At 40.0% G+C, this 26,794-nt stretch overlaps 1 protein-coding gene across 1 annotated transcript in view; it reads right to left on the minus strand.

The window, feature by feature from the left end:
* LOC124864025 (potassium voltage-gated channel subfamily C member 1-like) overlaps nucleotides 1–26,505 on the minus strand; it is a 225,435-nt gene extending 198,930 nt beyond the window's left edge. The window contains exon 1 of the mRNA XM_047358631.1: nucleotides 25,899–26,505. Coding sequence (XP_047214587.1) covers nucleotides 25,899–26,441 — 543 coding nt within the window. The 5' untranslated portion in view covers nucleotides 26,442–26,505. The remainder of the gene's footprint in view (nucleotides 1–25,898) is intronic.
* Nucleotides 26,506–26,794: the final 289 nt, after the last annotated feature.

A 26,794-nucleotide genomic window follows, 5' to 3' on the forward strand; every position in this document is an offset into this window, starting at 1 on the left:
TATTAATATGCTCATAGCTGTTTTTCCCATTTATACTATAGTGAAATAAAATATAAGTTCTAATGTTTCCCTTTTGTTACAATAGGATAAGAATGCTCATAGACATACAGTACAAGGATAAATGGCCCAAGGATTGTCATAAATGACCTGAGGCTGGGGCACTGGGTTTGATAGTGGAGCAGCCGGTATAACTGGTTTGATTAGAAAGCCACAGCACACTTAGATTAAGGATGGACACCCGCTACTACACAATCTAACAGATAGACACCACAATGGTGACACATAGTCTACTGATAATCACTGAGGGAGTGCACATCCATTGCATTGGTGTGCCAGATATAAAAACTATATGTGACCTTCTATCGGGGCTCTTCGTCATCCTTACACAGACGGCAACGATCCAAGACGGGAGCCTCAGCGCTGATCTCTGTAAACATTCCTCTGCCTTAATTTAGATTAAAGGAGCTAAAAGTTAGAAACTGTTTGAGATTCGTTTATTTTAAGAGTCTTTAGATAGAGTGTGTGATTGTTTCCGGGGCCCAAGGACCGGAGGAGCTCCGAGGCGTTTGACCGCCAACAGGGTGCAGTAGCTCAGACAAATTGTTGTTCCCGCCCACGCCCCGGAAGCAAAAACAACTTTTTCATAGGATTATTGCCATGGAAGGACAACACATCACAGCAGCAGCCGCAAACTAAAAGGTAAGGAGATTCCTATTAAAAATCTCCAGTGTTTTTCCTGTAAAAACACTCTGGCTGTGTTGTTAGTTCTGAGTGAGCTGTTTTTGTAATTCTTGGAGGCAGAAAAATAGTTCAGAATAGTTGTTGCGTACGCATTAATAAGTGATAAGACGTGTTAATAAGTGGTGCGATTTTAACGGTGACAGCCCGGGAAGAACGGTACACTCTTTCAAACTTAGGCTAAAATCTATGGGTGTAGGTTTGAAGTTCCTTTATTGCATGCAAGGGAAGATAGTTTTCCCTCCCACACATTATAAAAGCGACCCCCTGAATGAGGCACGCAAACTCGGTTAGGGTTATAAGAACGGTCAAAAGATACCACCGAGGGGAAGTATTAGGTTTCGATAGCTCCTTGGACTTCTTAAAAGTCCTTAAAGAAGCTTACTTCCTTGTGAGTAAAACACGCAAAGATAGAGGCGCATCCTCGGCATGGTTTAAAGGTCCTGCGGTTCTCTTAAAGAACCCAAAAACGCCACCGAGAGGCGGTCTTGAGGTTAAATAGGTCTCTAATTTTTCCATAAGAAAAATTTAAAAGCTGCTGGCTCCTTTTTGAATAAACAGCTGTATACATATAAAAATGTAACATCAACTGGCCAGTGGGAGTGTGGATGTATGTGAGTCGGAAGTGAGGAGACCGAAGTGACGGGGGACATATTACACTGACGGACTTTGACTGCTATATGCTAAGCTAACAGACCCTAGCTCACTGAATAAACTCTACTGTGAATAAGCTTTGGTGTCTGAGAGATAACGAAATAAGTTCTCATGTGGACCAGGAAACGGTGCTGTACCGCCTGGTTGGCCAGAGTGTGTGAAAGCATGTGTGAAGTGAGAGAATCACTGACGTCTCACTAGAAAATGAGCTCCCTGCTTGTTCTGTAGGAGCAGGCTTGGAGACAGGGAGGAGAAATATACAGGTCCTTCTCAAAATATTAGCATATTGTGATAAAGTTCATTATTTTCCACAATGTAATGATGAAAATTTAACATTCATATATTTTAGATTTATTGCACACTAACTGAAATATTTCAGGTCTTTTATTGTCTTAATATGGATGATTTTGGCATACAGCTCATGAAAACCCAAAATTCCTATCTCACAAAATTAGCATATTTCATCCGACCAAAAAAAGAAAAGTGTTTTTAATACAAAAAACGTCAACCTTCAAATAATCATGTACAGTTATACACTCAATACTTGGTCGGGAATCCTTTGGCAGAAATGACTGCTTCAATGCGGCGTGGCATGGAGGCAATCAGCCTGTGGCACTGCTGAGGTCTTATGGAGGCCCAGGATGCTTCGATAGCGGCCTTTAGCTCATCCAGAGGGTTGGGTCTTGAGTCTCTCAACGTTCTCTTCACAATATCCCACAGATTCTCTATGGGGTTCAGGTCAGGAGAGTTGGCAGGCCAATTGAGCACAGTGATACCATGGTCAGTAAACCATTTACCAGTGGTTTTGGCACTGTGAGCAGGTGCCAGGTCGTGCTGAAAAATGAAATCTTCATCTCCATAAAGCTTTTCAGCAGATGGAAGCCTGAACTGCTCCAAAATCTCCTGATAGCTAGCTGCATTGACCCTGCCCTTGATAAAACACAGTGGACCAACACCAGCAGCTGACACGGCACCCCAGACCATCACTGACTGTGGGTACTTGACACTGGACTTCTGGCATTTTGGCATTTCCTTCTCCCCAGTCTTCCTCCAGACTCTGGCACCTTGATTTCCGAATGACATGCAGAATTTGCTTTCATCCGAAAAAAGTACTTTGGACCACTGAGCAACAGTCCAGTGCTGCTTCGCTGTAGCCCAGGTCAGGCGCTTCTGCCGCTGTTTCTGGTTCAAAAGTGGCTTGACCTGGGGAATGCGGCACCTGTAGCCCATTTCCTGCACACGCCTGTGCACGGTGGCTCTGGATGTTTCTACTCCAGACTCAGTCCACTGCTTCCGCAGGTCCCCCAAGGTCTGGAATCGGCCCTTCTCCACAATCTTCCTCAGGGTCCGGTCACCTCTTCTCGTTGTGCAGCGTTTTCTGCCACACTTTTTCCTTCCCACAGACTTCCCACTGAGGTGCCTTGATACAGCACTCTGGGAACAGCCTATTCGTTCAGAAATTTCTTTCTGTGTCTTACCCTCTTGCTTGAGGGTGTCAATAGTGGCCTTCTGGACAGCAGTCAGGTCGGCAGTCTTACCCATGATTGGGGTTTTGAGTGATGAACCAGGCTGGGAGTTTTAAAGGCCTCAGGAATCTTTTGCAGGTGTTTAGAGTTAACTCGTTGATTCAGATGATTAGGTTCATAGCTCGTTTAGAGACCCTTTTAATGATATGCTAATTTTGTGAGATAGGAATTTTGGGTTTTCATGAGCTGTATGCCAAAATCATCCGTATTAAGACAATAAAAGACCTGAAATATTTCAGTTAGTGTGCAATGAATCTAAAATATATGAATGTTAAATTTTCATCATTACATTATGGAAAATAATGAACTTTATCACAATATGCTAATATTTTGAGAAGGACCTGTATTAGCAAGTTTCAACCACAAAGACGCTTTAATAAGTTAAAACAACAGTTTGATGGCGCTTGTTTGGGTCCCAGAAATAATTGTCGAGTCACCAGAAAAGGGTAAGAAATAATTTTTAACCATTAAGTGACACAATGTGGTTCCACTCTAAAATGCTGTATTTACAGGGTGATCGAACGTTTCATGTGGCCAATGTTTGTCCGTTTTGTCTGTCTGTTTTTGTGAAATGAGTGTCTGTGTCATGTTATGTAAAAATGAGGGTATATGTGGCAGGATACATTTAATATAAATTGTTTTCTGATATGAAACTAATTGGAATTTTGAGTTATTAGGTCTGGAGAAGCAGTCCTGGCCATGGACTGCCTGCTTGAAAGGTAAAAACATTTAAACTATCTGAAGCTCTGATCCTCAGCAGTACCATAATAATATTAGGTCAGTTCTTTATGATAACACGAAAGAAAGTGCCAGAAAGGGACAATCTCTCCCCTCAAAACATGATTTTAACAGATGGTTTGACTTTTTCCAGTTAGATTTTGAATGATCAAATTAGACTCAAATTTAACACAAGATGAAATGCACCTTAACAGAATTACTGGAATGGAATGGAGAAAACTTGAGTCAACTGAAACAAACTTTTGTTACTTGAAATAAATAGAAAGTGTAATTTATAGCTGACTGTACAGTTTGTTTATAAAACTGGTTAAGACAAACTGAGATTATAAGACGTAACATGCCCTTCATTTTTGTGTTCATCAATTTCATCAAGCCTTTTAAACGGATGAGAAGTGAGTTTTTTCCACAGGACTCAGTTACAGTTAAATGTAATTGAACCAGATTTTAAAAAATGGTATCTATGGTTCAGATTTAATACTTACATTCACAATTAAATTAATACAATACTCTGACCCTTTTTAATGCCTACACTACACATAAGAACAGACCAATCGAGGTATGGAAAGAGATTAAAATAAGCACTAGAACTAATGAAATTAGCACTTCGCATTATTAAAATAATAGCAACTAATACAAACTAGTGACCACATTCTTAAATATAATAAGGACTTACCACATAAAAAAATATATATATAGATAGATCTAAATAGGGCTAGATTAGAATAGAACATTCAGAGCTGTTATCATCTTGCTGACGAATACCACGAAAAATGTTATGGAACCAGGTGATTACAAGAGAGCAGCTTTATCATGGCCACACACGAAACATTTGCAGGGAAGATCCAATGTCCTTTGACCTGATTTTGACTTTATTTAACCCTATCATGGCCCATATTATGTAGAGAAAGAAATAAAAGGTATAGGTGGCAGCACTGACAACTGATTAAGGGTAGCCCCTTGAGATGTACCATCTCATTTTTGAGAGGGTCCTTGCAGAACGGGAAGGTAAACAACAGTAATACGAATCACACAGAAACACCCGCAACATTCTCACAAACACACACTCTCACAACCACCAGCATAGCAACTGCATGGCACATAGACTTAACATCAAGACATATAATAAGACAACACATACAGATGCAGAGTTCCTGTCCATATCTCTGTGAGGATTAAGTCCAGAATAAATGAACCTTTATTCTTACTGAAAGCAAGAGCAAGATGTTTTACAATAAAGTAAATATGAATAGCAGTAATACAGCTAAGTGAATGAGGCAAGGTATTCCAAGCTGATGAAGCTTTAAACTGAAATGCAATGTTGGGATCCACAGCCATGGATTTCAACATTAAACTCCGGTACATACTTTTCTGGAACTTTCAAAATAAATTGCATTTAACAGACTTTCAGCACAATTTCAGAAGGGGGAAGGGGGGTAACAGAGGACTTCCCATGATGCCACTGCCCGCATAAAACCTTCCCACAAGTCTTTCTCTTCCACACCGGTGACCATTGGGATAGGAGGGGAACAAAGCGCGCTAATGTCTTTTGCTGGCAAAAAGACATAAACTCTTCAACTGGATCCAAGGAAGCCATACGATCATCGATCATATGCAAAGATAAGTATGGATGAAATACTGTCTGTGTATCCGGTATTTTCATTCATGAACGGGGGTAATTAAGGTACAAGCATTGCTTGACTGTCTCTCCGAGCCCCAGCAGACGCAAACGGTGTTCGAGAGAAGCCCCTGCAAAGACGCGGTCTCCCAGTCTGGAAGGAGGACAGCAGAGACCGCAGCGGACAGGACGGGCCGCCCAGCTACAGCTCCGGAGCTAACCCTTTTGTTCACAGAACGAATGCACCTTCTAATTGTGAGAAGCTGAGGAGGTTAGCGGGAAGCTAACCCTTTGTTCACTGTGGATACCTTCTTCAAACTTCATCGCCCCTTGGACAACATTTCCTCACCATGGTCAGAGGTTAGGTTTGGGCAGATTAACAGTTAGGATGAAATAATCTGAACGTTTTCATTTATGAAGTTTAGTTTTGTTTTTGTGAAACTCGGCTACCTTAGTGCTAGCAGGCTATCTGCAGCACACATGCCGGTTTGTGTTTTTTGTATGTTTTTAAAGTTAAGACAAACTTTATTTAAAGGATAATTTTTTTAAACAGAACGTTGATCATACTCAACTGCTAACCGGTAAGAACACGTGCTTGCTACTAAAGAGTATTTAACAGGAAGGTTGGTAGTTTTCAAGCTAGTGAAATCCCTGAACATCATTTACTAGATTTGATAACTAAGTAAACACCATTAAGCCCATTTCTCCAGAAAGATTTGGCTCATTTCCACAATATCCCCTTAATAATATTTCTTCAAATATTATTTTAATAAACAAAGGCAGCTAATGAGACATCATTGAGAAATGGTCATCCAGAAGGTTGGTTTTATTCAGCAGATCATTATTTAAAACATTATTTTATTAAAATAATATTTTATCTGATCTTGCATTGTGAATGGTTGTCTAAACGTTTGCTGATTATTGCCTAACTTGGTTCCAAGACTAACTTAACTTCATTTCCAGATTCTTCAAGATAATCCTTGGTTCTCAAACGTAGACATTGCATCACTCTTTTGGTCATAATTTCCAATCATCTTTAATCAACTTGTTTATGTTGTACATAGCCCATTAGTCTTCGTTATTCTTTAATTCTGCTTGGTAGTTTAGTTGGATTGTTTTAGCATAGTAAAGAGTTTGTTGATTGAAATATGTTTGACTTTGAGTTAACTTATTTTTGTTAATAAATTCTTGTATTTTAAGAAATTGTGTGAATTCATTCCATAAATGTGCAGAGTTTATGCTGTTCAATAATGTCAGAGCTCGTCTCACACCTTTCCATTTTGTCCTAATACCATCGCCTTACTGGGCTGGTATTCACAGGACAACCCTTAACAGACCGAAATATTATTTGATAAAATATTAAAATATTAATATTAAATATAAAATAATATTCTCAGATTAATAATCACAACAGCAAACTGTCAAAATTGTTCCTTATTCTTGGTGTAAAACACAAAAAAGATAACTGATCAGTATTTCTCAGGCCATATTGTAAGTTAAAATGGATTAAGTACTTTTAAATACAGAGTATTTCAAAGTTTGAGGGGATGAAGATTAGTTTCTGTGGCAAGGTCATAAATAACATCAGCGTGTTCTAGGACTGGCAGCACCAGTTGTGTGAAAACTCTTTTACAAGCTGGAAGGGAAACACATTGTCAGAACGATAATGTGACAATTTTAAGGCAACAGGCTTTCAAACAATATTAAATTTAGGATTTTAGCTCGACCAGTTAGACTCAGATTTTATCTGACTCCAAAAGATAATTTGTTGAAAACTTTACAACAATTAATTGCAGTGATTAAACTTGGAAAAACTTTCACTCACTTAAGACTTACAGCAGGATAAAAAAAATGCTGTTAACTTTATATAATTTGAAAAGAATCAGAATCAGCTTTATTGCCACGTTCGTACATACAAACAAGGAATTTGACTCCGGTACACTTTGCTCTTTTGTTCTGTTTTTGTATTACAGAATATACATATTTACAATGTACAATATACACATATATAATAAAAAGGTGCATTTGCAACATCTGTATGCTGTTGTTTTGTACTTTATTGAATGTTCAACAGAGAAACAGCCTGGGGGAAGAAACTGTCTCTGTGGCGGCTGGTTTTAGTGAACAGTGCTCTGTAGCGGCGGCCTGAAGGTAAAGCTCTGAACAGTTTATGTGCGGGGGTCTGCAGAAATGTTAGCAGCTCTTTTCCTGACCCTAGACCTGTATAAGTCCTGGATGGAGGGAAGGTCAGCCCTGATTATTCTCTTTGCATTCCTGATTATTCATTGCAGTCTGGACCTGTCCTGTTTTGTGGATGAGCCAAACCACACTGAGATGGATGAAGACAGGACAGACTGAATGATGGCAGTGTAGAAGATAACCAGCAGCTCCTGTGGAAGGTTGAACTTCTTGAGTTGCCTCAGGAAGTACAGTCTCTGCTGGGCCTTCTTTCGAACAGAATAAACCCACCATTGCCTTCTGACAAAATTAAAATTAATGTCCTATATTAAAACTTGGTTTTCACCAAAAGTGGTAGTTGCATTAAATGATAGAATTGATTTAATTACAAACAATAAAATCCCTGGCGTACATACTGATTTATGTCAAGTCAAGTCAAGTTTATTTATATAGAGCTTTTCAGCAACAAGGCAGTCGGGGCAATGTACATAAGGAGGAGCATTGCAGTGGTACGGAAAATCAAACAACAGAGGTAAGAATAGAATAAGGCATAAGAAAATGAACAGAAAGTTGGACTGAAAACTTAACTAAAACTTAACTTATAATGTTTAGATGGCACCGTCATTATTTATGCATAAATAGGTTTGTTGTGGTAGGCAGAAGTACATATTAATTTTTCAACTTTCACTACTTGATGCTCCAAAAAGGGTGACAAGAGGCCAAGTATCCATAGTTTTTGTGTCAGACCACCAGGTAGCCAAGTAGGCTATCCTTTCCTTTTTCTGTACAAAATGATTCTGTTTATAAATAATCTATTTGCCTTTCTATCTTCTTTTACTCCTTAATAAGATGGTACACAGCAAGACTGTAATATTGTTTATTTTTGTCTTCTTTGTATATAATAATAATGGAAATAACAATGTAAAAATATGATTATGTGTTGTGAAATGAAGAGGGTGAAAGAAAGAAAAATGTTGATTTCACTACCCAAGTTTGTGATTTCTTGTTTGTGTTAATTTGTTGTACTGGGATGGCTGTATGATCAAATTATTTTCAAGCACTGCCGGTCACAATACTCATGATTTCTCTGGGACCATTGATGAAGAGTTGTCCCACTATATTGCCTGATAATGTGAGCGATAACCCTAAATATATATATTTTTCTCCTAGGTGAAGAAGGCCTCAAAAGGTGGCTGGGACCAGCCTGACAAATGGGTCCATTGACACATTATTTCTTAGGACATAAGATCTCTCGGGTTCAGGAACGATAGGAATCCAAAGATTGTGTTTGAGGGTTGAAAACGTGTGGTTGAGAAGGGTGTGACAGGAATAAATGAAGGCCCAAGATTTGAATGATGAATGATGTGGGCCACATGAGTGAAAGGTTCATGAATTGAATGGTATGTTTTATTTTCTGTGAGCTCATTTTTTGTTTTGGTTTTGATTCATAGTTGTGTTCGGACAACTAATGAACGTTTTAGCGTGCACCAAGTTTTGTTTTTCAATTGGTTTTCTCTAATGTCGGTATTCCCTATATGTGTTCAGATGCTCGCAAGGTGGAACAATTTTCTGGGTTTTAGTTTCAGAGGGTGAAAACTGAAATTTCTTAGGAATTTTCTTGAGGTGAAATTGGATCTAAATTGTCTTTGGGATGGGAACAGAACCAAATAGAACCTGTCATTCTGCCTTAGGGTTCTGGTTGAATAATTTGATGGTAAAAGATTTGGCCGCCCAATCTTCCTTAAGAGGGGAGGCTGAAGCTGGCATGTGTTGTGTGTCTAAATTTCTGTTTCAATGTTTGTCTCAAATGTTTGTCTGACTAACCTTTAGACTTCAGAGAAAACAAAAAGAAATAATATTAATCATAGGATGGAAATATGGAAATGGATATATTGGGGAAAAGAATGACTAGTTATAGTGATCACATATTTAACAGGAATGAATAACTAAATAATGGTATGATTAAGATAGTACAGAATATGCAAATTACTTTTATCTACTATTGGGGGTAGAGGTTACGGGGAAGGACCCTAAAGGTCTAATTTAGGTAGATATAATCAAATTATCAACGTGCTTGAAAAGTATGTTGTCCAAAACACTGGACACCTTCATGGTAAATTATGTAAATACTTTGTTCCGGGGATCATTTAAAAAAAACTTTTGGAAAATAACGGTTTGAACAAATCTAACTTTGGCTATTAGTTAACGGACAATAAAATAGCAACTGACTGGCTAACAATATAAATATGATTTTTGGTTAAAGGTACATTATCTACATATAATAGTTTCATGAAAACAGGTATTGGAGCATTTCCTGTTCCCAACAAGCCCTAAAGGAAATTGTTATTGACTTTATGGGTACCGACAACAGAGTCAAAGGATGTAGAGATGTGCTTGTATGTGTTGACACTTTGTCTAGGTGGGTCGAAGCCACTCCCACCAAGTCATTAGTCATTAATTGGCTAATTAATCATCTGATTCCACGTCATGGTGTTCCCCTTTGCATCCGCTCGGACAATGGAACACACTTCAGCTCAGACTACTTGAAAAAAGTGGAGTACTTTGGGATCAAACACAGGTTTGGGACAACTTACCATCCAGCCTCTCAAGGACTCGTTGTTATGATTTGGGGTTGTTTGGTTTTTGGTTTCAGGTTTTTTTTCTTATGTTTTTCACAGTTAAGGTTTTGACTCGTTCTTTTGTTTATTATTATTATTATTCTTAGATTTTGAATCATGCTTCTGTTTATAATTTTTCTTGTCATGTTTTAGTCTTCTTCATGTTTTTGTCAAGTTTGGTTTTGTTTGTATATTAGAGTCTCAGTTTTTGCCGCTGCCACGTTTTTGTTCTGTCTGTCAATTAAGTTTATTCGGTTCACCTGGTCCAGGTTATCTGTCTCCTTGCTCCACCTGGTTTTCACTCCATATATACACACCTGTTCGGTTAGTTATCGCGGAAACATTTCTCAGATCATGTCTTATTTTTTGAACATGCCATGCCTGTCTCGCCTGCCCGTTTGTTGCTTTGTTCCTGCTGTGAGTGAGTTTTTTTGTTATTAAACCTTTGCACTTACCATCACGCTCCCTGCTCGTCTGCCTTCTGGGGTTCTGCATCTCTCAAACCATAACAGAATGTTTCTGCCAACAATGGACCTCGCGGATAAGCATCAGGCTAGCTCCATAGACCTCTTTACGTTCCTGTCTTGAGAGGCGGAGAAATCGTTCTGCAGGGCCTCAATGGTGGCGTGCAGCCGGCGATGCCAGGCTCCCGCGGTGGCTGCACAGGCCGAGTTGCGCTGAGGTGCGAGGGCCTTCAAGGCTGCTTGCAGCTTTAATTCTGTTTGTGCTGTTTATCATCTTATTTTAGATTTTTAGTCAAAAGTTACTAGTTTAGTTATTGTCTGACTTCATTGACTCAAGTATTTCAACTGTAAGGTTGAAGTATTAAGGTTGGAGTATTAAGTCAAGAAATTCTGGTGTGATTTAAAGAGGGGTTGTTTGTTTTTATAGTTGATATGTATGATTGCTTATTGAGAATGCCAGTGCTACTATCCCCTCAGCTACAAAAAGACTCAGAAATGGGGCTAGCATCAGTCACCTCATCTTCAAGGATGACATTAAGCTGTATGCTAAGAGTAAGTGAGACATCAACTCACTGATCCAAACCGCAAGGATCTATAGCACATCATGAGGCATGCTTGTGGTGAATTACAGCAAACCAACAACTTATTGAATGAGATCAGTGACTCATACCTGCCTTGAAATAAAAAGGTTGTCGGCTCGAACCCGTCAAGTTCTACAATGTCTGCATCAGATCCACACAGCACTCTAGCTGCTGCACTAAGCACAATTACAGCTCAATGCTGATCATTATGATGTGAATATTCCCCCCATATTTCTATTAGGAAGAATATCATCACAAACACTATGTGAAGTACTTTAAATCTATAAAACCATTCAGGACGCCACATAAACAAATTGAAAATCAGCTAGAAGCCAGCCATCGTGCACGGAGTCTGCTTAAGGTTCCCAACACTTAGAATTATTATAGTATAAAAGAATCATGAGCTGAGGAGACCAACGTGCAACTGCATTAGTGAGACACATTAGCGCATCATAAATAGGTTAGACATATATTGAATGAAAATGCTTTCTATTCATTAGTTCATATTCACTTACAGTTGGAGCCATTGTAGCAATTTGAGTGCAATGCATAGCTCTGATTACATTCAGAAATTGGCTCAACGCTGCAAATGAGAGCCACAGTTTAGGGGAACTTTCTATATCTGAGCAACATACAGATATGGCTGGCATGGTCCAGCTCAGGGATGACTGTTAAAAACGCGACCTGTCAGTCAGCTTCCTCTGAAACGCTCCAGTTGAAAGGACAGCAGCATAGTGTGAACTGGAACTGGCACACCAGATCCACGATTCCTCCTCTTTCCCACTGCAACACTGAGGCCAGCTGATAGCCCTGGGCTATCTATACCAGCTGATAAGCTATGCATCATGTGCCAGCACGATCTCTGAATAAAACGCTCCCTCCAACTTCATCCTCCAGCTGTGCCAAAGCCATTATTCCACAACTTTATGTACAGTGCCTTGCAAAAGTACTCGGCCCCCTTGAACTTTTCAACCTTTTGCCACATCCTTTGTGGGCCACCCTATCCCATGATTCATTGCGGGTCAAAGTAGATTGTACTAACGGAAGTAGCAAAGCCTAGAGGAGAGGGAAAAGCTGTGAACGCAGTTGGATATATTGCGTTTTCTGTGAAACAAAATGAACTTGTTTTTAGACTAGAATGTAGCTGTGTAAACCTGAAATATCTGCTCGGTTTATCAAGATTTTGCTTAATTCCACACGTGCTCCGACGTGTTCGGAGACGTCCGGTTCTGCTGCAGCAGCTAGAGTGCCGGCTCGCCTCGCCAGCGCTCAGCTGACCAGGGGGTTGAGGTGCGATGAACCCCGAGAGAACAGCTGACTCCCGGCACGTTGTTTTCAACCTCCTGCTGGGTTTCCCCAATGGATGGAAGTTAATCACAGATATAATTTAGTCAGATGATATCTAATGTTGATGTTTGGTTCTTTTATTTGTATGCTCTACAAGTAAACTGATTTAAACTAAAGTTAATATGTTGTGTTTAAATTGTTAATTTTTTACAAATAGATTTACAAATAGATTTTTATATTTTTTTATCTGTGAACACAAAACTTTAACAATTTAAATGGCTGAATAATGAACAAGATTATAAAACAAGAAAATAACCCATCAGGGCTCCATTTGTTTGGCTTCACAGCTCTGTGCTTCACGCTATCACTGTTGCTAGGCAGCATAAATTACGCTGAGGTAAAGGCAGGGGAAACGCAAACCGACATAACACCGGCCGCACCATGCTGATCTGGCATGTTTAGCTAATAGCTACAGGTAGCATAAGTGTTGCTGTTTGACCATCATTTGTTTACATGACTTCTTATAGATGGTCATTTGACTTGGTGATGGACATCCGCTAAGCTCATGTATGCTGCACTGCTCCAGCTCAAAAGGCCGTAAAGGAAGTTTAACCTGATGTGAAACGTAAATTGATGAATCTGTGTTTGATTAATCTAAGGCTATCCTCAAAGACCCGGATGTGTGACACAAAAAACTGAATTTTAGAACTGAAAGTGAAAGTAGGCAAACTGAATTTTCAAAACAACAAACTACATTTTCAATGCAAATGAATTCAGTTTCAAACCATTAAATTCAGTTTCAAATCAATGCATTTAATTTCAAATTACCCAAATACAGGTTCAGTGTGAGAAATTCAAATTCAGTTTCTGATGGATCAAGTTTCTTCTCAGTTTGATCGCTCGGGTTTAAACTATAAAAGCTCAAACTCATGAAAACAACATTAGGTTTGATGCTCCATTAATTAAATAAACCTGAATGAAGTCATATATCAGTGGATTTAGGTGAGTTTTAGTTTTTTGTAGTTTATTGTTGTTGAGTGAAAACGTTTGCGTGGCTTCTGCACATTATCATGGCAGGTCAAAGGTTTGCGTGGATTTACCTACACTTTTGTTGATTTTTGTACATGCCAGGTTTTTCATACAATATTGCACCCACATCATTTATACTATAAAAAAAACTTCCACCACATTTGTGTGAAAAAAATGTTTTCCAATCAGGTGGAGAATTGCACAACTCTTTTCAAGGTATATACTTCCATAAAGTCAGGGACTTTGGGCCCAGTATCAAAAAATTAAATGGGACACTCCATTTAACAGCCATCACTGCCCTTACTCAGCCTAACTCAACAGGAGCCCATCGCCTAGCATTTTTGCTAGCAGATTCTTTGATCAAGTCTTTAAAGTCTAGCTTTTGCTCTAAACACTGTCACCGTCAAGTATGCTAAAGCAGGAACAAATCATTTCATGCAGATACCGAGGGGTGTTCGGTCATTATGGATGTTTACATTTTGGTCTGGGAGTAGCGACATTTAAATTTTTCTGCCAAAAACAGGCAAAAACAATGACATCATTAACTTTATTATATGTTTATATGTATGCTTGATGATGTTTATTTTTCTTGACCTTTCATCATTTAATTTGTTAGGTCGCTGGCTAAAAAGATGGATGAGCTGGCAGCCCTTGTGTGGAGCCAGCGTGTGTTTCAGCAGGCCTCAGTGATGTACTTCTTCAGAGACATGGTTTCACAACGATATACTGGACTCTACTGTGAGTTTAACCATCTTTCACTGTTTGCGAGAGGACAGAAGTTGCAGAGAAAGTGATAAGAACTTGGGAGGAGGGGTTGCGATCTCTGTTAACAACAAGTTGTGCAACCCTTAACACATCATGGTGAAGGAACGAGTCTGCAGTCGGGACATTTACCTGCTAGCAGAAAGTCTTCGTCCGTATTATTTACCTTGTAAATTTTCACGTCATCATTCTTGGTGTTTACATTCCACCAACTGCTAATGCAACTCGGGCTGCTGATGCCATAATTTCCGTGACTGACAGACTTTAGACTTAGCATCCCAATGTCTTCATTGCAATATCTGGTGATTTTACCCACAATGGGTAAAATCCTTTATACCTAAATTTAAACAGTGTTAGGATAGTAAAACAAGGAAAAATAAAGCACTGGATTTGCTTTAATGTGAAGGAGTCACTATAGGTCAGAAATGCTATAGGTGTCAGGGTTTGTGGTTGGTTGGGACAGGGATGCAGACAGAAGCTTGGTAGCCACATAGTCTTTGGAGTCTTTTCTTTAATAAAACAATAAACAAATTACTTACACCATGAGACAGAGCAAGAGACACAGGAAGATAACAGGAGGAACCAACATGGGAACATGGGAAACCGGTAAGCTTTTATACAGAGGGGTGAATGGTGAAACAAAGAGAATGAGAGAGGCAGGGAATCAGATTATTGCTGACAGGTGTGAAGACCAGGTGTAGGGAAGTGAGGGAATAAGTTTCTATGGCAACGAGAGCTGGGAAACGCAGAGACAGAAGGGGAAACTAAACTAGAAACAGCTCTAAGGGAAACAAACACTAAACTAACTAGGAGGAGCAGGGAACAGAAACCTAAACATAAGCTAACATAAATAGTAAATCTAGAAAGAACTAAATCTAAGAACATGGCGACAACTAAAGTAAACAAGCACAAGAATACTAAACGAGAAACAAAAACTAAATAAAACCAAAAAGGGGAAATAACCATAGGGAACAAAACAAAATAGAACTAAACTAAATAACAGACATGGGGAAGAAAATAGATCTAAAGTAAACACACAAGCACAAGGATCTAAGCAAATATTAACTAGACAAAAGTAAACTACTAATCAAAGGAACAGGGAAAACCTCTAAGGGCAAAGTAAACAAAAACAAAGACAAAAGTGGCAGATCCTGACAATAGGTCTTCCCCCCTTGGGCAATTCAGACCACAACTTAGTTTACCTCAAATGATAAATGGCCTGCATTTGTATAGTGCTTTCTCAAGTTCCCAGAGACCCCAAAGCGCTTTACACTACAATCAGTCAGTCACCCATTCAAGCATGCACATACAGGTCCTTCTCAAAAAATTAGCATATTGTGATAAAGTTCATTATTTTCTATAATGTAATGATGAAAATGTAATATTCATATATTTTAGATTCATTGCACACTAACTGAAATATTTCAGGTATTTTATTGTCTTAATACGGATGATTTTGGCATACAGCTCATGAAAACCCAAAATTCCTATCTCACAAAATTAGCATATTTCATCCGACCAATAAAAGAAAAATGTTTTTAATACAAAAAACGTCAACCTTCAAATAATCATGTACAGTTATGCACTCAATACTTGGTCGGGAATCCTTTTGCAGAAATGACTGCTTCAATGCGGCGTGGCATGGAGGCAATCAGCCTGTGGCACTGCTGAGGTCTTATGGAGGCCCAGGATGCTTCGATAGCGGCCTTTAGCTCATCCAGAGTGTTGGGTCTTGAGTCTCTCAACGTTCTCTTTACAATATCCCACAGATTCTCTATGGGGTTCAGGTCAGGAGAGTTGGCAGGCCAATTGAGCACAGTGATACCATGGTCAGTAAACCATTTACCAGTGGTTTTGGCACTGTGAGCAGGTGCCAGGTCGTGCTGAAAAATGAAATCTTCATCTCCATAAAGCTTTTCAGCAGATGAAAGCATGAAGTGCTCCAAAATCTCCTGATAGCTAGCTGCATTGACCCTGCCCTTGATAAAACACAGTGGACCAACACCAGCGGCTGACACGGCACCCCAGACCATCACTGACTGTGGGTACTTGACACTGGACTTCTGGCATTTTGGCATTTCCTTCTCCCCAGTCTTCCTCCAGACTCTGGCACCTTGATTTCCGAATGACATGCAGAATTTGCTTTCATCCAAAAAAAGTACTTTGGACCACTGAGCAACAGTGCAGTGCTGCTTCTCTGTAGCCCAGGTCTGAGGAATGCGGCACCTGTAGCCCATTTCCTGCACACGCCTGTGCACGGTGGCTCTGGATGTTTCTACTCCAGACTCAGTCCACTGCTTCTGCAGGTCCCCCAAGGTCTGGAATCGGCCCTTCTCCACAATCTTCCTCAGGGTCCGGTCACCTCTTCTCGTTGTGCAGCGTTTTCTGCCACACTTTTTCCTTCCCACAGACTTCCCACTGAGGTGCCTTGATACAGCACTCTGGGAACAGCCTATTCGTTCAGAAATTTCTTTCTGTGTCTTACCCTCTTGCTTGAGGGTGTCAATAGTGGCCTTCTGGACAGCAGTCAGGTCGGCAGTCTTACCCATGATTGGGGTTTTGAGTGATGAACCAGGCTGGGAGTTTTAAAGGCCTCAGGAATCTTTTGCAGGTGTTTAGAGTTAACTCGTTGATTCAGATGATTAGGTTCATAGCTCGTTTAGAGACCCTTTTAATGATATGCTAATTTTGTGAGATAGGAATTTTGGGTTTTCATGAGCTGTATGCCAAAATCATCTGTATTAAGACAATAAAAGACCTGAAATATTTCAGTTAGTGTGCAATGAATCTAAAATATATGAATGTTAAATTTTCATCATGACATTATGGAAAATAATGAACTTTATCACAATATGCTAATTTTTTGAGAAGGACCTGTATTCACACACTGACAGTGTTAAGCTAAATTGTAGCCACAGCTGCCCTGGGGTACACTGACAGAAGTGAGGCTGCCATACACAGGCGTTACTGAGTCCTCTGACCACCATCAGCAGGCAAGGTGGATGAAAGCAAGGGTGAAGTGGACACAACGACTAAGACAAATCGGAGATTTGAACTGGCAACCCACCAGTTACAGAGCAAACCTCTACCACTGTTGCCTCTAGCCCTAGTACATCCCTGCAGTCCAGCAGCAGCCAGTGACCACAAGAATTATACGGAGGTGCCCACAGGAGGCTATGGAGACTCTGCAGGCCTGCTTTGAGGTGACTGACTGAGATGTTTTCTGTGATGCACATGGGGAGGACATTCATACAGTCACGGATTATATTAACTTTTGCATGGATAATATAATCCCCACCAAAACAGTTTGCTGCTTTGCCAACAATAAACCATGATTAACCAAGGACATCAAGGCAGCCCTGAACAGGAAGTTATGAACTTATGAAGGGCGGACAGGGAGGAGATGAGGAGAGTGCAGACTGAGATGAGGGATAAGATCGGGTAGGTTAAGGGGCAGTACAGGAGGAAGCTGGAGAGCAAACTGATCGGGGAGGTTAAGGGGCAGTACAGGAGGAAGCTGGAGAGCAAACTGGTCCAAAATAACACTAGGGAGGTGTGGACTTAGATGAAAAACATCCAAGTTTGGTTTGGAAACAAAAACCACGGCAGTGATAAGAGGAGACCAACAGGAGGCAAACAAGTTAAACCTATTTTTTAGCAGGTTTGACCCCTCCAACACCTCGCCGGTTACCCATGTCATGGTCACTAACACAGCACCACACCATCACATATGATGGCTTTTAAACTTTGTATAGCAATCTGGATAGTGCTTTTCCTCTTTGGCCCGGAGGACATGACGTCCATGATTTCAAAATACAATATGAAATATGGACTCAGACCACAGCACACTTTTCCACTTTGCGTCAGTCCATCTCAGATAAGCTCTGGCCCAGAGAACCCAGCAGTGTTTCTGGGTGGTGTTGATAAATGGGTTTCACTTTGCATGGTAGAGTGTTAACTTGCACTTGTAGATGTAGCAATGAACTGTCCAGCCAAAGTTATTACTGTTAACAAAAACTAGCAACATAATGAAAACTGGAAGTGAAAAAACATTTCAATAACTACAATAAAAATATAAACGAGAGTTTGCATAAAAAGGAGAACTAACTGAAACTGTAATAAGTGTTTACAATTGTGCTTAGTTTTTGTTTGTGTGTTTCATGCATTAGTATGAAGTCTAGTTTTCGGTTGTTGTTTTTCTTTTCCCGCTGTGACGCATTATATTCCAGAAGATGGCTGGTAGGTCAGTCAAGTAATCTGTGTTGATGTGGTCCATCCACACCTATTGTCATGTCAGCAAAACTGGAGAGAAAGCACCACAGTTCAATTTTAGGTTTACTTTGAATATGACTGCATTTTGGATAAAAGCAAGTGTCTTGTAGTGTAACGAGATAAAATATATGTCAAATTATTAAGGGTAAGAATCCTACTAACCTTAGGGTTAGCTTGAAAAGCTCGCACAAAACTGCTAACATAGCTTACCTTGAGAAGGTAAAGGAGCATGAGCAACCCTCATCCACAGGATGTTGTATGTAACTCGAATTACAAAAAACACTAAAACTATAAATAAAAAATAAACTGAAACTAAGCATTTTCAAAAAGTAAAGTAAACTAGCAAACAAATGCTAAAAACTAATTAAAACTAAACTAGAATTGAAAATCAAAACTAAGTAAAAATAAAAACTAGAACTGCAAGCAGTTATGATCTGGTTCCAAGCCTTCCTTGCGAGTCCACTCCTTCCCAGCACGCGATGACCATTTGAAACAGACCCATTTTCTGTAGGGGCAGGTTAGAACTTGAAACATGTGTGAATTAATTCTAAAACCTTTAAAACGTAATGCACAATATGTAGTCTTAATACTCAGCATTTGTGTGAGAAAATTACAAATTCAAAAAACAGCCAATCCTGAGCTTCAAAACACCAACAACTCGAACCACAGGCCAATCTCTTAACCATAGCACCATCCTAGTCATATGGAGACACTGGGAAGATCAGAGGTAGAATGTTGTACGGCTATCCTTTTAAGGTAATATTTGGTACGTAGCAAAATGGATATTTCATCATAAAATTCCCAAAATGCTTTCAGATGAATGTGACTGTAGAAGGAACAATATGAGTGTTTATTCAAGCGCCTCAATGAATTACCTTTTCAACCAAAAATCGTTAACTGTCATTTCAGTAGTACTTAACCAAAATCAAATATGAACCCATTTTCCATAGGTGCATGTTACAACTTGAAACGTGTGTGGATTAATGCAGAAGCAACCTTTAAAACGTCATACACAATATAGTGTTAGAACTTTGTTTGAGGAAATCACAAAATATAAAAAAACAGTCAATTTGGAGATTCAAACCACCAACCACTCAAACCACAGGATAAGCTAACCATTGGACCAACCAAGTCATGCCAAACCAATGGGAAGATCAGAGGTAGAATGTTGTATGGCTATCCTGTTAAGGTAGTAATAATGGCTCAAATTGAAAAATTCAAATAAAATGCATAGTTTGTCAGAAAAATCTCAAAATACTTTAATATGCAGAATATGCATGGATTTCGTCAGCCACCACAATGTAATTTTTTTCATCCAAATTAATTTATAATCATTATTATTGATTAGCATCTTAATAAATAATTCTACAGAAGTGGGCAGTCCAAATGGAACAGTGCTTATTGGGGATTAAATGCATTGTCTACCTAAGTATTGTGCAACATTCCATGGCGTTTGGCAACAGAACTCGAGATACAGCCACTAGCTTTATTACCAAACATCCTATCTCGTAGAGACACACTCTGAGATAGAACTTTAGCTAGAATATGAACTTCTCAGGAATATGCACAAAACATATCCTGAGGGTTTGAGCTCTCTAGATCGCACAAGTGATTTTTGGGGAATCTTATAATAAGCAAAATGTCTTAGTTACATTTTTGCCCATAAGCCACGCCCACTATGGCAATCATTACCAGATTGATAAAATGAGAGGTGCAGAAGTCTCACTGACAGTTATAGGAAACGTCCGATGGCAGTGATTGCTTCAAAAGGTTCTGCAACAAAATATTAAGTTATGGGTACCATCATTTTTGTCCGGCCCTGTTTCATGAGTTTATTTTTTTAAATAATTCTGTTGAAGCTTGATTAAAAAGCAATGTCTGACTTTCATTTGTTCATTTTCATAGAATTTCTTTTCATTATTACCTTTGTCAAATTCAAGTTATTTGTGTGACCATTGTAGGTTTTTCTTTCATTAACTGAGGGGTTCCAACAATTTTGTCCACGTGTGTATACTGTATAATATTTTAAACCCCCAACACCAAAATCCCAGGGGACACACTGGAGGGGGTACTCGTGGTATAGCAAAATGGCTCAGGGGGTACACAAGTCAAAAAATGTTGGGAACCACTGACTGAGTGTGTTTTCTTTTTTGGCTCATCATCAGTCTCGGGTTGGTATCTGGCCTACTGCGCGTCACAGCGTTCAGACGTTCAGAGCATTTAGAACGTCCATATATCAGTACTTTAGAGCACCTCAGCCTTCGCAAAACTTGTATAACTTGATTCATTAAGAAGTAACCGGGGCTCCATCCACCAAGTTTGTTAAAAAACCGTACGACAAAGGCACGTTCGGCCCCTCTCGCTACCTGGACGTACCTGGACGCAGGAAGGCGTGCGATGCGGTCCCGGCCTTCTTTTCCAGGCAGTGGGGGAAATCCGCTTCAATTAGGGCTGCTTCTGGAGGTCTCCGAAGAAAAGCCAAGTCAAGCTTGTCTTATTACACCCTGAATGAATGTCGAATAGGCGACCTGTCCAGGGTGTACCCCGCCTCTCGCCCATAGACTGCTGGAAATGGGCACCAGCTTCCCCGTGACCCATTATGGAATAAGCGGTAGAAAATGACTGGCTGACTGGCTGAATGCCGAATACTCGAACAGCAAATCATTACTTAACTTTGTTGCATATGATCGTAATCACTCTGGATCCAAGTTGAAGAGTTATGTCTGCTTGCCAGCAAGGAGACATGCGCGCTCTTTGCTTCTAGCTCCGCTGGGGACCTGTGCGGAAGAGGCCTGTTTGTTGGAACGCAAAGTTTTTTTTCAAAAGTGACGTCAGGGGAAGTCCGCAGTTACTTCTGATCATGTTCCTTGCTGAGCTGGAAGTAGGTTACTGTAATTTATTTTGAAAATTCCTGAAAAGTTCTTACTGGCCTTTAATGTTGTAACCCATGGCTGGGGTCCCAACAAGTGGCAACTGAAGTGGAGACTTTGTTAAGTTTTTTTAATATAATCTTTTACACCCATTGTTAGCTGGGGCTCATCTCAAATAGGACCTGAACTGTGATAATCCTAATAAAATATGAGGTATAAGGATGAGGCACTACCTATAATGGAAAGAAGTATGTAGAAAAACAATGAGCCAGGCCTCACTAGAGGCCATGAAGTGACCTTACAAAAATTAGCATTTATCATTATGATGGTCTGGGGTATCTGTCAATCTCACTTCTTATATTATTTGATTTTCATGCTCTTAATACATAATTAAGAAGCTATAAAGTGCATAATTTTGTGAAAACAATTACCCAATTAAGGAAACAAATCCTACAAGCAAATGGTATTTAAATATGGGAGGGGGGAACTCGCCAATACTATATATAATGGTTGGGAGAGAAAATTAGTTCTATTCATTGACATGCAGATACGGTTGATTATGACTTGATTAACAGCTGTCAAAACTCGATTATCTTGATGTTCATTTGGGACCTAATTTAGACATCCATGCCATATGCAGGATGTGTGAAGCTGAAGGGAAATCTTTTCAAATGCAAGAAATAAGAGGAATTGATATTACATGTTTCAACAGCACTGTAAAACGAAAACCTATCAAAAATGCTAATGATTTCCATGCTCCTAACTCAGAGGCGGTGAAGCTAATTACAAAACTCATTCCGTCTAAGGATCTTCAACCATCGAGAGCCATTGAGAATCAGGGCATTTATGCTTTGGTGCAGTCTTTGGATATACCATTCCACCTGATGCACATACAGGTACTAGGCCTGCACAATATGTTGTAAATATATCTTGATTGCAATTTCATTGTTCGCAATATTCATATCGCAAATGACTGTTTGAATATAATAGTCAACAATTATTGTACTACAAAGAGCTAAGAACTTGCATTTTACATGTTATTGGAATATTTAGCCAGTCAGACTGAGTCTAACGGCAGCATATGCTCACAATGGACACAAATGACATTGCCCAAAAGGCTAAAGGTCAAAGAGTGATACAAAACAGGAAAGAAGAAAATTGGCATATATCGAAACTAATATCGCAATTGCAAGCTTAGCAGGCAGATCTCAAAAATGAGAAAATCGTGAAAAAGTTCCAATTTGTTTTGAAACTTAGTTCAGAAAGTGAAACATAAATTACATTGACTCATTACACACAGAGTGAAATATTTCAAGCCAGGAAATGTATTTGGTCGATTTGTGAATCTAACACCTGTTGTGAATTTTGCCATTAAGCTGTTATGCAGAATAACCTTCACAGGTTAACTTTATGTGACCTTCTCTAAACGTTTGAATGCACATGTTTATCTGTTCAATGTTTCAGTACTTTTTGCACACCTTGTTCTCTAACAAGGAGCTTAACAGCAAAATTTACAAGATTGATCCATGAATGGACCAATACATTTCCTGGTTCAATTAGAATTGGTATTTAAATAGTCCTCCTCATCATGCTGTTCACATTTTGACATCATGAGACCAAGAAAATATGTATCAATTGATCAACAGTATCTTGCCATTCAAACAGGATGTTCTCAGAAGGAAGTGGCCACTGAGATTAGAGTGTCACAGGGTGCCATTAGCAGGCTGCAACAGAGATACAGAGAGACTGGAAGAGTTATAGAAAGGTACAGAAGGATGTCCGTTGGCCACATCCCACACTGATGACCGCTTTATTGTGAACAGTGACCTGAGGAACCAGATGATGAATGCCAGTCAACTCCAGGCACATTTAAGGAAGATGAGAGGCATCCAGGTTTCACGTCAGACCATTCAAAAACGTTTACCTCAGCATGATCTGCATGTTAAACGACCTGCAAGTGTACTTGACCACTCTACCAGTCACAGGCATTATTGTCTTGCATGGGCCAGGGAACATTTATGCTGGACAGGGTACCAGTGGCCCTCAGTTTTGTTTTATGTTGAGCAAAAAATATGGGCACCAACGACGTAGGAGACATCAACGAGACTGCTATGCATCAGTCACTGTTGTCACTAGACAATAAACAATACAGAACTCCCCTACACTTTGTAAATTTTACAGTGACAAGCTCATACTACCTTAATAACATAATTAATCCAGTCCATTTTCCACTGCATGAACAACACAGCCATAATTTTATCTTCATGGACAACAATGCTCCAGCGCATCAAGGTCACATAATTAGGGAACGGCTGCGGGACTGGGGTACCTCAAATGGAGTGGCCTCCACTTTCTCCAGACCTGAATCTCACAGAAAACCTATAGAATCAAAAAAGTCACTGTCTAGAGGCCCGTATCTCTGTAGCCCAGAACCTCAATGACCTGAGGGCAGTCCTTCAGGAAAAGTGGGCTACCATTCCTCAGCAGACAATAAGTCATCTTGTGAACAGCATATGTCCATATGACAGTCGGTTTATTGAAGCAGATATATAATGCATTCCTAAGTTCAACGTCAAGGTGATAAGCAAACTGCAGGGGGTCCTGAAAGATGCTTGTTTGCTTACTAAGGTAATTCAATAGGATTATGTCCAGGACACAAATAATGTGTGATGTCAGGTCAACAGGTCTAAAGTCATGAAAGACTGACTGATTATCTTTGGTATCGGAACAAGTCAGGATGTCTTTCACAGCACTCAGACCTTATTCTGGATCAGGTTGGAATGGTGCTGCAGGTCTGCACATGCCTTCAGGACTCTGGGCCTGACATAATTGGACCTGCAGCCTTGTTTCAGTTCAGTCTCTCAAGCAGCATCTCTCCCTGACTTCTAGATAGATATAAGTAGGAGCAAGAGAGAAAGCATTTCCTGACTTGGTAAAGAAATAGCATCCATGGCTGAATTGAGAGATCAGACACTTGAGGTGTGACAATAAAAGTGAGCGTCAATGTAGTTCGGGAAAAGAGGCGGATCCTAAGTTTGTTGCTCAACAAAGCCTATTGAAGAATGAGCTCAGTTAATTGACTTTACATGTAAATGACAAAGTAACATCCACATGGATAGCAGGGCCTAAGGTTTACCAGGAGAACATTGCCTAAAATATCACACTGCCTCCCCCAGACTGCCTTCTTCCCATAGCACATTCCCTTGCTCGTGAAGTAAGCAATGCACAATCCAACCGACTATTCACATGATGTAAAAGAAAACTTGATTCACTAATAAAGCCATCACCTTCCATTGCTTCGTGGTCCATTTTTGATATTAGACAGGGATCAACATAGGCACCTTGACCATTCTGCAACTATGCAGCCCCATTTGCCACAGACTGCAGTGCACTGTGTATTTGGATACAGAGCACTGTGAACTAAGTCTTCTTTCTTTCAGAACCAGCATTACCTTCTTCAGCAATTTGAGCTACAGTAGTTCATTTACTGGATCTGACCATACAGCCTTCACCCCCTACTGGTATCAATAAAATATGACCGTCACAAGTTCATCTCTCTTCCTTCCTTGGATCTCTTTTGATCAGTACTCTGCACTGCAGTCCAGAGACACCCCACAAAAGCTGCCCCATCATCTACCCATCCCAATTTTGCCTGTGTCAAACTGACTTAAATTATTCTGCTTTCCGTTTGCTACCTGCTAAACTCATCAGCTTTGAGGGCAAACTGTTCACTTGCTACTTAATATATCCCACCTATTAAAAGGTGCTGTGTGGATAATGCACTCTTCCGTTTGGGCCGCAATAAAGAGGGCAGAAGAAAATAAAGTAATAAACCTTTAAAGGCGATAGGTAATATAATGTAAGTCTATATTTTGCCATGCAATGCACAACTCTTCATTTATTGCTAGACACCTACTAATACAATAAACAGAATGCCATGACATTTAGACAAACATGGGCACAAAGAATTGTTGTAAGTATAGAAAATTATATTTTCTTTTAGAAAGTTATCAACATATAATTTTAGAGTTTTGTAAACACTGAATCTTGTCTTAACTGATGTTTTATTCTTTCGGTTTTACCATTAATAATTTATAAATGCATTAATAAAATTGAATTGCACTATTTAATGTAAAAATGTCAGGCTGCACTATTAGGAATCCCAGACTGTTAGTATAGTATTAGATGCAAATGTTCTTTTAAGCAAATTTTTAGCAGTCAACCTCTATATTCTTCAGTTACAGAAGACATAAAGAATAAAACCTTTTCAGACTAGATGACCATTAAGGTTTTCTCAAATATATAGAATAGAGAAACAGCAGGGCCACCAGGACATATCTACACAAATGTATGAACACAAACAAAGCTGCAACTACACTGACGGAATTGTTTCAGGTGTTTCGTTTTGTTATAAAACTCCGCAGTATATTTGAAATCTTTCTAACTGGCGACTCCAAGAATTAACTAGGACCAAATGAATATAGCCCCCACAAATCAAAAAGTGTCGGGGGGGAAAAGCATTTGAAAAATTATTAAAAAATACTGGAGTTCTGTCCGAGCACTCACCCGGGCGTATTTGGAAGAGTAAGGGTCCTCGAACAGCGCCCACATCCTGGGCTGCCATACTTCCCACCAAGTCGCTTTGCGGCCATCCTCCTGCATGCACAGCCGCTTTAGGTCTCCGTCCACCCCGCCGGTGAGCGCCGGATCATCCTCGGGTACGTCTGGCTCAGGAGTCTCAAAGCTGTCCAATGCCTCTTCTGCGTCGCGGTGCTGCCTGTAGTTCATCCAGCAGCACGCCTCCACGTCAGTCTCATCAATGCCCCAAAAGGCGAGTTCCTCTTCAAATAACGGTCCACAGACATCGTTAGGACAATGTAACTTACCGGTGCGGTAGTAATTTAAGATGAAAGCGAAGGTGGCTGGGTGGCGGTCGAAAAAGAATTCGTCCGACTTAGGGTCGTAATCGAAGTTGCTGAAGGCGTCGGGCTCGGTAAGCCAAGATAAGCGTGTCCCGGGCAGCGTCTTCAAAGTGCTCCGATAGGTTTCGTGTCGGATCCCGCCGCAGTTTATCACAATCTTCTCGCTGTCTGACGCCGAGCAAGTCATGGCTGCCCTGGGGCATGCTTCGGTCCTGCGCCCAAATGCTGTAGATGATGCTCTCCCACATCCACTGTTGGTCTCTGCTCAGTACAGAGTCAGGACAGTGCCGGTGAGGAGAAACAGGCCAGCAGAATTCACGAACGAGGAGGATTTTTGTCACAGTGCGCGCGTGTGTGTGTGTGTGTGTGTGTGTGTGTGTGTGTGAAAGAGAGAGCAAGAGAGGGAGAAGAGAAAGAGACAGAGGTTTTATGTTTTTTGATGATAAAGCCCAATGCAGCCTTTTTTGTTTCACTGCATTTTTTGCAAGACATTGCCAAGAAAACGCATGTACATAAATAAGAGGTAGACTGTACAAGGCA

This window comes from Girardinichthys multiradiatus, chromosome Y, assembly GCF_021462225.1.
Source record: "Girardinichthys multiradiatus isolate DD_20200921_A chromosome Y, DD_fGirMul_XY1, whole genome shotgun sequence".
Lineage (NCBI taxonomy): Eukaryota > Metazoa > Chordata > Actinopteri > Cyprinodontiformes > Goodeidae > Girardinichthys > Girardinichthys multiradiatus.